General features: G+C 38.7%; 1 protein-coding gene across 1 annotated transcript in view; it reads left to right on the top strand.

Annotated features, from left to right (window-relative positions):
* The window catches only part of DTNBP1 (dystrobrevin binding protein 1), an 89,732-nt gene that overhangs the window by 34,773 nt on the left and 42,738 nt on the right, over positions 1–12,221 (top strand). Inside the window, exon 7 of the mRNA XM_031435170.2 lies at positions 6,147–6,169. Coding sequence (XP_031291030.2) covers positions 6,147–6,169 — 23 coding nt within the window. The remainder of the gene's footprint in view (positions 1–6,146; positions 6,170–12,221) is intronic.

The following is a 12,221-nucleotide window of genomic DNA, read 5'->3' as shown; positions in this document are numbered from 1 at the left end:
TCCCAGGGTGGAGTAACAGGGACCAGATTCACTCTCCCCCAGATACAACCAAAAACCAAAGTAAATGAAATAATGAGTTTTTAAGACACTTGACATTGGGCCAAGAAGAGAGGTGACCCTTGATAGATGGAAACAGATGAGCCGAGCCCTGTGATTGCCCTGGCATTCTGCCTTGGGAGTTTCCCGCTTGGGAGGGGAAAGCCAGGTAGAGCCTGGCAGACTCTCTGAGTTGAAGACACAGAGCTGAGAGTCTGGGGACCCAGGCAGCTAGAGTTTACAGGACTCGTACCAGAGAGGAGAGAGTCCTGAAAGTCTGCAGAGCGCTCCCCTTGAATATTCAGCAGAGGTCTGATAATGCATATGAGGAAAGTGCCCAAGGCAGGAGATAAAACTCATCTGAAAGGATGACTCAGCAGTGCCTGGTGCTCACACAGGGCCTGCGCCCAACAGCCAGACTGAAAAAGTTTAGAGTTAATGGGGTGTTGGGAAGATCACTCAGGAAAGTCATCCCTCAGCCAGGGTATAATTAGCCCTCAACCGAGCCCTGCTGCAGACCTGCTTAACAAATTGTAAAAGCAAGCATCCAAAAGATCACACTATTTCCAAATAAACTAACTGTGTCCCAAAAGAAAGCTCAAGAATATGTGTAGGAGTACAAAATATCTAGTACCCAACAAGGTAAATCATTCTGACCGGTTGCTTGTGAATGGACAAGATGCATGGCTCACTGAGTTAAAATTGTTCACACAGGACTGTATAAAGATCGTGTAATACTAAGACACCGATAGAGAACAAGTCCATGATGCACTTTAAATATTTATCCTGTATTTTTCTTCTTAGCTTTTTAGGGAACTGAGCCCATTGATAAATCAGTGTTTATTTCCTTGACCTCTTCAAACTGTACGTTTTTGACTTTTATAACACTCGAATCCTAAATTTTCTTCTCTGCGGTAGGTTAGTATTTAGTTGCCATGGTAGATGCTTTAGTTCTGGTATTCTCTTGGATTCTGTTCTTGGTTATTGCCTTCTCTGGTTCTGCATATTAAAAATACCTTGTTCTGTAACACATCCCCCTCCGCAGAATCTGTGTGTAGAGTAAATGACAACAGGGACTCCTAAGATAGAGTTTTGAGAATATTACCTCAAGCAGGTAGGCCAGCTCTCTCCCACCACCCTCACCCCATCCACCGCTACCCTCTTAACCACAGACTCACCAAGCCCGTAAGGGTACATGTTTTCATGCCTGTAGAATGCTAAGAAGAGATTTGGTATTAATGGTCCTTTTTGAAAGAGGTCTTGTGATAACCTTTCCTGTGATCTTTCCTGTCCACGAGCTGTAACGAAGGGATGCTCTTCACGTGTGTTCAATACAAAAAAGTATCGCTAATCATATTTTAAAAAATTTTTACCCTAAGCATTTTCAAATACGAAAAAAAACGTTAGAGTTGATTTTGCAGTTGGCATTTTGAATGTGGTGTTTTGCAATATAGAATCATCGTGTTAGGTTTTTATTTTGGATTTGTCCTAGGGAAGTAGTTGTTGTGTTTAGAGATAGTGTGCTTCCATCTGTGAGATGATTTTGTTTATGGAGATACTTATCCAGTAGTTCCAATCTATTAAGTCTGCATCTGTGGCTCTGATTTAGTTGATTTCTGTACATATACAGATTTAATATACTTCTTGCAACATTCCATAGGTTTATTTATTTATGTGATGCTTCTTTTGTTTTTATTCTGCCCTCGTAACTCAGTACCTGTAGAGAAAGTGATTACATAGTAGTTTCACCCTTTGGAAATATTATTAGATTTTGAGTCTGCTGTTATTTATTGAATGTTTTAGTTTCAGGGTTTGTTATGCTAAATTTTTGGATGGCATTTGCTGAATTGAGTAAAATTTAAAATACAATAAAATCTAAAGGAGAGCATTTCAATTCTTTCTACTTATTTGATCTTCTGAAAATATTATTACAGTTTGGAAAAGCGGAGACTCAAAATTTATGAAATTGCAGGAGGCAAACTAGTTGCTATCAGGTGAAGTACCGTGTGACCAAACTCTTTTATCAAGAATAGAATCCCATCGTTATAGCAGGGGCTTCTTTGAAGAAGCAGCTATCAAGCCACAGTACTTGATAATCAGAACTTGCTGGGTGTCTGTTGGGTCTGACCCTGTGCACCTGTGTGATCAGGACGGATGAGACTTGATCTCTGCACTCCCGGACCTCTGCAGCGTGCTTGTAGAGGTGATACCTGTGTGGAAGTCACTGCATTACAGGGCAGTGCACGAGGTGTTGTAACACTGATGGAGTTGATGCCATAGGAGTTGAGATAAGGGGAGCTCGCCATTTGAACGTGAAGGATGTCTTCATGGAGAAGATGAACTCGGATACTGTTTTACACTGATTAGTGTCATTGCCATTTCTAATAGTTTGGAGAGTGGTCAGAACTTAAACTCCTGCTTACCCATGCTTTTTCATTTGGCTAGCCGAGAGTATGACATAATGGTTACGAGTGAAATATCTTGCCATGTCCTCAATAAATGTTACCTATTGTCGTCAGTTACACTTAGCTTCAAAACTCAAATCAATCCTGGCTCCTCCAAGAAGCCTTTCCTGTCAAACCACGGTGTATGCGTTGCTCCCTCCTCTGTATTCCTGGAGAATCCTCAGCATGGCATTATAAGAGCACTAATCTATCACCTAGATTTCTGATTGCTACTTTACTTCTCTGTCTCTTTCACTCAAGTTCTTTGAGGTGATGGGATGTATATGTCCCAAACCTAGTATTATTTCTAGTGCTCAATACATTTTTTTGTTGAATGAATGATCGAACTGAAAGATTACATTCAGTGTAAGAAAATGGATATTATACAAGGCATGATATTTATCATCACGACAGTAGTGATGATGGGGAGAAATGAATGGATTCAGGATAGGTTTTGAGGTAGAATTAACAGGATTTATTGATGGATTGGATGTGGAGAAGGAGGGAAATGGATAAACCAAAGCTTGAGGAACTTGGTAATGCCACGAATTGAGGTGAGGGAGACTGAAGGAAGAACAGGCTGTGTTTTGCAGGTGTTGAGAAGCCCTCTCCGCTTCCCAGCAGAGCTTTCACATACGCAGTTGCATACGAGTCTGGACCTCATAGAAGAGATCAAGACAGGATATATAAATCAGGAAGTCAGTGTATGGATGGTATCTGAGGCTACGTAGCTGGATGAATCACCCTGTGAGAGCATGTACGTTAAGGAGAGAAGAGGACCCAGGACCCAGTTGGCAGAACTCCAGCATCTAGTGGTCTGGAGAAGTAGCAAAAGACACTGAGGGAGGAGAAAAACTTTCTCAAGGAATCGCCAGCTTAGTCAAGTGCTGCTGAGGGATTTGGATGAAAGGTGAGAGTGGTCATTGCCTTGGGCAACATGATGATTGTCAGTGACCTTCATTGTGCAGTGGTGGGAAGTGGAAGCCAAACTGGAATAGGTTCCGGACTGAATGGGAAGTGGGGGAGTAGAAATCTGTAGGGAGCTAAACCCTTGAGTGGGATGCAGGGGACAGGAATCATGTCTTTCAGCTTTACGAGCCTTAGGTTTCCAACTTTCCAAATTATTTCACTAAGTCCCAAACTGAACTCATACACTTCCCTCCCAAATCTGCTCCTCTTCCTATGTTTTCTGTTAATGAGTTCACTTTCCTCTTAGTGATCCAGACGAGAGCCCTCATGGCTAATGTGCTCGTGACCTTCCTCCCCTGCAATTATCCCCATGTCACCAGTTTCACGGACTGTTGAGTCTTCTTGGCGTTTTTCAAGTTGGAATCCCTCTCTTCATGGCCTTTGTGACTTATGTTGCTCTTGCCAGGCACCAGTCAGCTCTTCTTCAAACTCTTTTAATAGTTTCCTAAGGACTCCCCGCTTTCTTCTCCCCCTTGTCAGTACATTTGTCCATCTAGATAGATGCTAGAAGGGCCTTCCCAAAGCATGGCTTTGAGCATGTTATTCTCCTGCTAAAAATAAAACCACATCCTTTAGCCTGGCACTCAGAGCCCTCTACCTCTTTAACCTTATCTTCCCTTACTTTGTCTTCTTTCAGTCTGCGGTTCTGAAGTATTTGCTCTTTCCTAGAGATAATCCGCACTGCATGGCCTCCGTGCTTTCTCTTTCCCTGTATCTCTGCTTGACGCACCTTTCCTTCCCTTCTCTTACATCCTCTGTATTTCCCAGTGCTGTGACCTCTGACCTTGTGGAGTCAGCCCTAAAAATTAGGACATTTCAAGGCTTTCAGTGCTACTGCTTTCCTTGATCAGTTTTTGAAAAGTCCCATAGTACTGATTTTTACTTTAAGCCACAGTTGTCTGTGCCACCACTTCCTCAGCCAGTCTCCTTTTTCAGGAATTGGGTACAGGAATGATTTACTGTCTGAAAGGACGTTTCTTGGAAGTTTGATGAACAGCCGTACGTCATGGTATTCTGTAAACAGAGGTGCCTAGAAGGAGTGCCCCGCTTGCCTCCCCTCTTTTCTCATAGCAGCTTCCTGTTGCTTTGATGAGGCAGCCAGAAGGTTGGAAGGTAGGCAAGGTAACTCCCACAGAAAGTTCCCTCCACTGGGCGATGACACTGGCTTCTTTGCTTTATGGTTGTTGGTATTTGAGGGCAGGAGTGGGGAAGAACATCTGTGAAATCATTACTCTGCATTTCACTGTTTAAACAAGATGCCTCTTTGAAATTTTGCTCATTGCGACATATCTAAAAGACGGAAGGCAGACGCTTTTTAAAGGTTATAATCAGAGAAAAAAGAATTACTCATTAGAATGTTGAAGTGACTGTTCCGTCACCTTTTCCACCGATCGGTGGCTTTAGGGAATTGCAAATGTGAGGGCGTCAGTAAGAAGTAAATTGAAAGCATCTCCTCAATCGTTCTCTTACAGTACGTGCCGCCTTTCTGTTAAGCCTGTTTCCGCTTTCATCCCATAACTGGACTATAAAGTAGGTTTTAGGCATGTTTACTTTGTACCTAATCTTTTTAAGAACGAAGTTTGACTGTTGGCTGAAGGGACACAACTGCACCTTTTTTTTCTTTTTTTAAAGGTAGAATTGAAAATTACATTCTTTTTCTTAGTTAATGAACTCTGGTGCCGGAGCATTATTATCATGAGTCGGTAGTTTTAGGAAAGAAAGGAGCGAGATGACCATGTGATTTAAGAACCTTCACTTGGCTGTTACAAGGATATGATCTGCTTGGCCTTTCTGTGGGCAGCTTGCCAGGTCCCCCGGCCAGCTGTTCGTTGTAGTCAACTGTTTTGGAACATGAAGGGTATTGTAATTAGCAGTGTGGGATACTGATTTGAGATTTAAAAATAGCTCTAGATTTTTAGTAAAACCTAGCATGTAAATAAGAGATAAGTATCTCATATTTTGAGTAGGATGACAAACTTTCCTGAATAAACTTACCTCCTCAAAATTACTTTTTATTAGTACTGATAATGAGGAAAATATAATTACAAAATTATGAAGGAAAACCTGAAAAAAACGTGCTACTGACATCTTTGTCAAAAATGTTTTATGATTGGTCATCTGTTTTCTCCGGCTGTACATTTCCCCAGGAAACTTTGTGTTTCAGCATCCTTAATTGACTCTGACAAAATTACAAACCAGAGAATTTCCTGGAGGCTTGGTCCTTTGTGTCAGGATGAGCTGTGGACTTCAATCCTTTGATATATACTTTCCCCTTTCATTTAGAAGGGGAAATAACTGCTCTTATTCTGGATAGTTAATTAAAGATCTTAAAATATTGTATTTATCAGAAGAGGGAAAAATTGTTAAGAGGTTTTATAAACTGATTCTTATATATACTAGAAGATTCATAGCTGGCATTAAAATGCTGTGTTTTCTTATAAGTGTTTCATTGTTTTAATAGTTTAAATTTTTGTAGAATTTTTTTGGTGCCATTAATAGGGTAATAGCAGAAAAATTGAAAATAGTGGCTTTAGGCTAATTGTATTGGTAATTTCAGTAAAGCATAATTGACATGTGAGCATCCAGGAATACCACTCTGGGCATTTAAAGTACATAAAATTCGATTGTAATCTAAGAGCAGTTTCCACTGGGAATAGACTAATAAATTTACATTTTCTTTTTTTTTTTTTTCTACAGGAAGGAACTTGAAACCTTCAAAGGTAATTTTGTGTTTAATTCTTCACTTTAAAGTAGATGAGAGTTAATTGATGTCAGATGTTCTCTCTTGATGAAAGAATGCGTTCCTTTTTCTTTAAAACAAGCAGTTTACATCAAAAAATAAGAGTTTGCTTAATACTGGTTCTGTAAATTTTATTTAATCACAAGTGGTTTTGATATTCTTTTTTAGCTGTAGCACATGTACCAAGTGCGAGTTTCTGCTAATGACCCTCATAAGTAACATGTTTGGATGGCATGGGGCTAACTTTGAAGTTGCTGAGAATCATAGTTTGGGAAGATTCTGATTTCTGTTGTGCAGAGTCTGAGCCACGTGGAGAACTGTGGTGGTAAAGGCAGAGGTGTGTCCCTGCAGCTGACCCAGCAGCCACCTGAACCTCCTGCGAGGTGTCGGTGCTGGGTCCTGCTCTGCCCCCATCTTGTAATCTTGGATAAGTCTCTTTACTTCAGGCTCAGTTTCTCCATCTGTATAATTAGAAGCTTTGATGAACTATATTCTGAGATGCTAAAAGTGCCCAGCATTGCTTTTTAATTTTAGGGAACTTTTGCAGGTGGGGCACTGAAGATTAATTCTTGGCCATATTGACCCTTACTGGTCATGGAGAAACATGAGTGAAAAACAGGGAAAACTGCAAACTTTTCAGCATCTCAAAGTGCCTCCAATTTGTCATTTTTCAGTTACTCGTTAGCAATAAAGTAGTGAAATCACTATTCTCAGAGAATTTCAGTAACCAAGAAGACTTTGAATTTTGCTTATTATGTTTCATAGATAAGCTAGTATTAACTTTCAGATTTACTGAATGGTTAAAGATTTTCCAGTATACATTTACAGTTGACTTGTTTCTGTGTGTGATGTTTCGTTGTTTTTAAGAAAAAAATAACTAGCCCTCAAGATAAAAGGTATAAAGGTTTATTCCTATTATGACTATAATTGAACAGACTTGTTTTGGCCGGATAACTGTTAGGCTGACTGCAGTTGTATAAATGATTAAGTCCATGGCCAGTTTGTTGAAGGCAGTGTTAAATGGTTGTCTGATAGAATGTATTATCATGGCTATCATTATTCTTAATCAATCTGTGAACCACAACTCATGTACATTATTTTTCATCAGTGGTTTAAAATAAGATTTGAAATCCTCATAAAATGATCTTTTCCCTCTCATTCTTGCTCTTAGTCTGCTAGCATCCTGTTATATCATGTTAGGAGAAGAAAAAAGAATCAAGTTAATATTAAAAGACAGGCAGGGACACAGATTATGCAAAATGTCAACTTTGCTTGCATCTCAGTACAGAGGCTTTTTTTTTTTTTGTATGACAATATTGCCAGAAAAAGAAGAGACCAGCAGTTTGCAAAAAGGTTAGGTAGTGTTATGTATTACCAGATAGAATGATTCAATTTATACTGAAATATCTTGTTTATACACACGTCCCTAATTATGCACAACGTTTAACAGCACATCTAACTCACCCACAGGCCAATTAAAGCCCTTAAATTTGAACAAACCCTAAACGATTATTGTATCATGTCTAGTTCTTTTTTAAGTACTGATTTTAATAAAAAATTCTTTCCTCTTGAGTGTTTTGCTAATATTTCAAAAGCATGAGTAGCATATAATAAGGAAAAAAAAGTAACTGCTTTTCCAAGTTATTAGTGGAGAAAAAAATCAAACATATTGCAACAGTTTCTTAGTTTTTGAACTTTGCTTTTGCCTTTGTTTTTCCTTTGTAGATTGCAGGGAAACAAAAGGTGTTTTACTTCCTCTAATTGTTTTCTTCAACTTGTGGTTTATTTAGAAGCTTTTTGCTAAGTTGGGGAAGAACTAACTTTTGGGGACAAAAAGACAAAATTAGTGAGATCCACTGAGTTCTGGGTTCTTCCTTCTGTACTCCATTGAGGTTAGTGAGTTAAGTTCACCTTTCACTTGTGAAATATATAGCAAATCTCTACAGTATTATTGAAGCTATTTGTTTATTTGCTTTTTTAAATATTGGCAACAGGAAGGTTTTCTCTATTCCCTCAAATAATACATTCCTTTAAACTCTTTATTAACAGTCACTTGACTATTATACACTATAAAAGGGAGGGTAAGATCTTAAAAATCTTAATTTTTTATTTCAATGGGGAAGGAATTCCATTATTATAACTACATGTATAGTAAGTAAGTTTTTCGCAGTCCTTAAAGACATAGGAAATTGGCCACGAGTAGACACATCTGTTATTTAGAGATTATTCATCATTTTTCCACTTTAATTTTTAAAATAGACTGTCATTTCATGTATAAATCTTAATCACTCTTAAGTATAAGTCTAGAAATATTGTGCCACTGAAAAGAACAGAGAAGAGGCGACTCAGGATTGACTGTTGTTCTTAGCTCCATAACATTCCCAACTTAACATGGCTCTTTTTACCGTCACTTTAGTGCCTCACCAAATTAACTGTCATTCTCCCGTTTCTCTGTAAAACGTACTGACTGATACCACAGGGTGCTGAAGGCTGAAGGCTGATAGGCTACCTTCTTGCCAACACAGCCAGATAACTTCTCTCTACCCAGAGTGAGTTCTTCACTCCCAGGTTCGTTTACCCGTGTTATTGTTGTGCATATTATTGTAATATGCAGTTTAATTAAATTCATGTAAAATGATGAAACCTCACTGTTAAGGAGAACTGTTTATAAGAAAATTAAGTTGACTGCTTTGAAAGACTTAATATACATAAATAGCTTTTAATAATTGCTGCAGAAGGTATATTAGGAATTAGAAAAGATAGGGGGAAAATAATAAAAATTCTGAAAGATTCTGTACACAGGTTGTTTCACACATCTTAAATTCCTGCTCTGCTTTTAAAAATAGGCTAGAAATTTTATTCAGTGCAGTAGGGGTGGCTTACAAAAGAATTTTCACTCAGTGGACCTATACTCAAAGAATTCATGAATCAGACTATGGTTATATTGTAAATTAAAGTGTTTGTTTATGTGTTTTTTTTTAATGGATTCCTATGCTAACTGCTTTTTAAAAATGAAACAACCACTATAGGTTCCATAAGAGGACATCCATTGACATTTCCTCCTTAGTATGTTACCCAACTGTGTCAGAAATGTGCCTGACAGTGTGAAAACATGCCAGGATTTAGGAGTTAGCACTATCACAGCGAGTGGATCATCTTGAGAGTGTGTGGGGAAAGAGCTGATAACACTGTGATCACATTTAAGGCTTAGCTCTGGAAAGCAGAGCTGATGAAAGACAGGGCCAGAGTGATCATGGGAACTAGAGGAAGACCAAGACAATTTAGTGACTAGGAAGTCCAGAGAGGAGAAAGCTTAAAGGAGAATCAGTTATCAGTGATACAAATAATGTAAAGAAGTTGAGCAGAATGGGGACATCTTGCTGGATATGACAGTGAACAGAGAGGTGGATTTGACAATGAACAGATAAGAGCTATTTGTAAAGGGAAAATCCAGATTGCAAATCAGAAGTACATGAGAAATTAGGGAATAAAGGTGACATGAACTTGACATGAACAAGATCGATGGAGGTGAAATTGAAAATGTTAAAGGGTTGATTAAGATCTAGAGAAGATGGGAAAAAAATAACCAGATAGGTTATCCTTGGAGAGGATCCAGGGATATCTCTTTCTCTGAGACCTTAGAGAAGGAAAGGACGGCAGGTAATATGGGAAAAAGAATCTGTAAGGAAAGATAGTCTGAATTTGCAAGGCTAGGCTCAGAAGTAGAAATAAAAACCAGAACAAATGTGCTTCGGTTAACACAAAGGTGGGAATTGAAGAGAATGTAGGATGGATCAGCAGAGCCTGGTAATCTTGTGTGCTAAGGAGATCGTGATTAAAATGGTTGGCCATGGAACTCAGGCTGGAAAGGAGAGGCCTGCCTAGAGCAGTAAAAAATAAGCAAGCTGTGAGGTACCGGGCATGGCGGACACCCTAGAGATGAAAACCACTTCAGTGGTTGAGGTACATCTTGTGGTCAAAGAAAGAGTTTCAGTTTGAGGTCTCAGGTGAAGCAGTCCCAGTAATGGTGTACATTTGCATAAAAAGGAACTAAAACTGAAGAGGTCATCTGAGTCTGAGACTTCGCAGGCTGTTATGATCCTCCCTTTGACTCTTGGATGTGGATTATGCATACTGGTGGCTTGGCAGCTGTAGCACATTACAGATATGGATGTGATAGAGAGATGGTAGAATTTGCTGGTTCAATTCAAGCGTTAGCTGGTTCAATTCAACGTATAACGTGAAACTCCTCAGCTGCCATTTGGCAGTTGATAGGTCACGGAGACTCAGGTTGAATAATACTCTGTCCTTTGTGCTCAAGAGGCTGAAGCACTGCTGTAAAGCTTGTAGAAAGGCCAGTATATAATTTTAATACAAAGTAAAAAATATTAAAACAGAAATAAGTACACCAAGGTGGGAGTAATCAGCCATTTAGAGAGAGGTACTTGAGCTGGGTCTGACTGATGAGTGCTAACCTGGCTGCAAGGAGTAACAAGGACATTCCAGGAAGAGGAGAGAACAATTGCAGAGATGTTTATTTGACTTCAGTAATACAAGCTGAAATTTAACTTCTTGTTCAGTGAGGGAACTACAGATAATTAGTGCTGAAGCATATGGTGTGTGGGGTGAGGGAGTGAGGGATGAAGTTGAGATGTGGGCGGGGAACAAATGATACACACACAGCCTTATATGTCATGCAAAGAAGTTGGACTTTTTCCTTTGGGCTAGTGGTCTCCAAAGAGGCATGTGAGTGTGCAAAATATTACGAGTGGAGAAGAAAACTGGAACTTCTACTTGTTTCTTTTTTATGTCATCCTTGTAAATTTAAATTTTCGTATGTATTCTATTATAAGCTAGTACAGGAATTGATGTATGATATATAAATATACACATTTGGGGTGCATGTTAAACGTTTTTGTTCATGGCGGAGGTGCGTGGTCAGAAGACTCAGAGGTTACTGTTGCAGCGCATAGAGACAAGGCAGGAGTAGGAGAACCCAGACGGTTTTAATTAGGGTAGCAGGGTCCAATTTGTATTGTAGAGCAGGTTTTCTGGGATCCTGTAGAAGATGGATTGGAAAAGAGCCAGTCTAGAGCAAGAGAGATTTGTTGAGAAACTATTAAACATATTTGAATGAAGGCAGTAGTAGAATGGAGAAAAAGACCCAGATTCAAGAATCTAGGTAGGTAGAATAAAAATAATTTCATGATTGTTTTGAGGATTTTAGGATGACTAGAATTCTGGCTAGGACGTTTGGGTAGGTAGATTTTTTTTAATCTACCAGCATATGTAATATAGGCAGAAGAGCAGATTTAGGAGGAAGTGGTAGTGAATTCTGTTGGTTTTTTGGGGAGGAGGTAAAAGTATCAGTTTATTAATGACCGCAGGCAAGTTCCCAATAAACCCACAAAAGTGTAAAACTTTTCAGTATCTGATAGATTGAGAAAGGCTTTTAAAAATAGTTTTATTGAGGTTTGATTTTTATACCACAAGATTCATCCATTTTTAGGTGTATAATTCAATGATTGTTAGTAAATTTATAGAGTTGTGGAACCATCATCACAATGCAGTTTTAAAACATTTTCGTTACCCACAACCATTCCTTTCTGCCTCTTTGCATTCAGTACCCTCTTGTATCCCCAGCCCTGGGCCATCATTAATCAATTTCTGTCTCTAGATTTGCCTTTTTTGAACTTTTCACAAAAAATGCGATTGTACAATATGTAGTCTTTTTGCTTCTGGATTCCTTTGTATTAAATTTTTGAAATTCACCCATTTTGTAGCATATATCAGTAGATTGTTCTTTTTTTTTTTTTTTTTTACTACTGAACTAATATTCCATTGTATGAATTTATTACATTTTGTTTATCCATTCACTGGCTGATGGACGTTTGGATTGTTTCTACTTTTGGGCTATTGTGAAAAACGCTGTTAGAAATTTTCATGTGCAAGTGTTTCTGTGGACATAAGTTTTCATTTCTCTTGGGTATGCAGCTAAGCCTGGAATTTCTGGATCATTTATGTTGATCTTA

Source organism: Camelus dromedarius, chromosome 19 (assembly GCF_036321535.1).
Source record: "Camelus dromedarius isolate mCamDro1 chromosome 19, mCamDro1.pat, whole genome shotgun sequence".
Taxonomy (NCBI): Eukaryota; Metazoa; Chordata; class Mammalia; order Artiodactyla; family Camelidae; genus Camelus; species Camelus dromedarius.
Note: the sequence above shows the minus strand (reverse complement) of the source record. Positions and strands in the feature narration are given on the sequence as shown.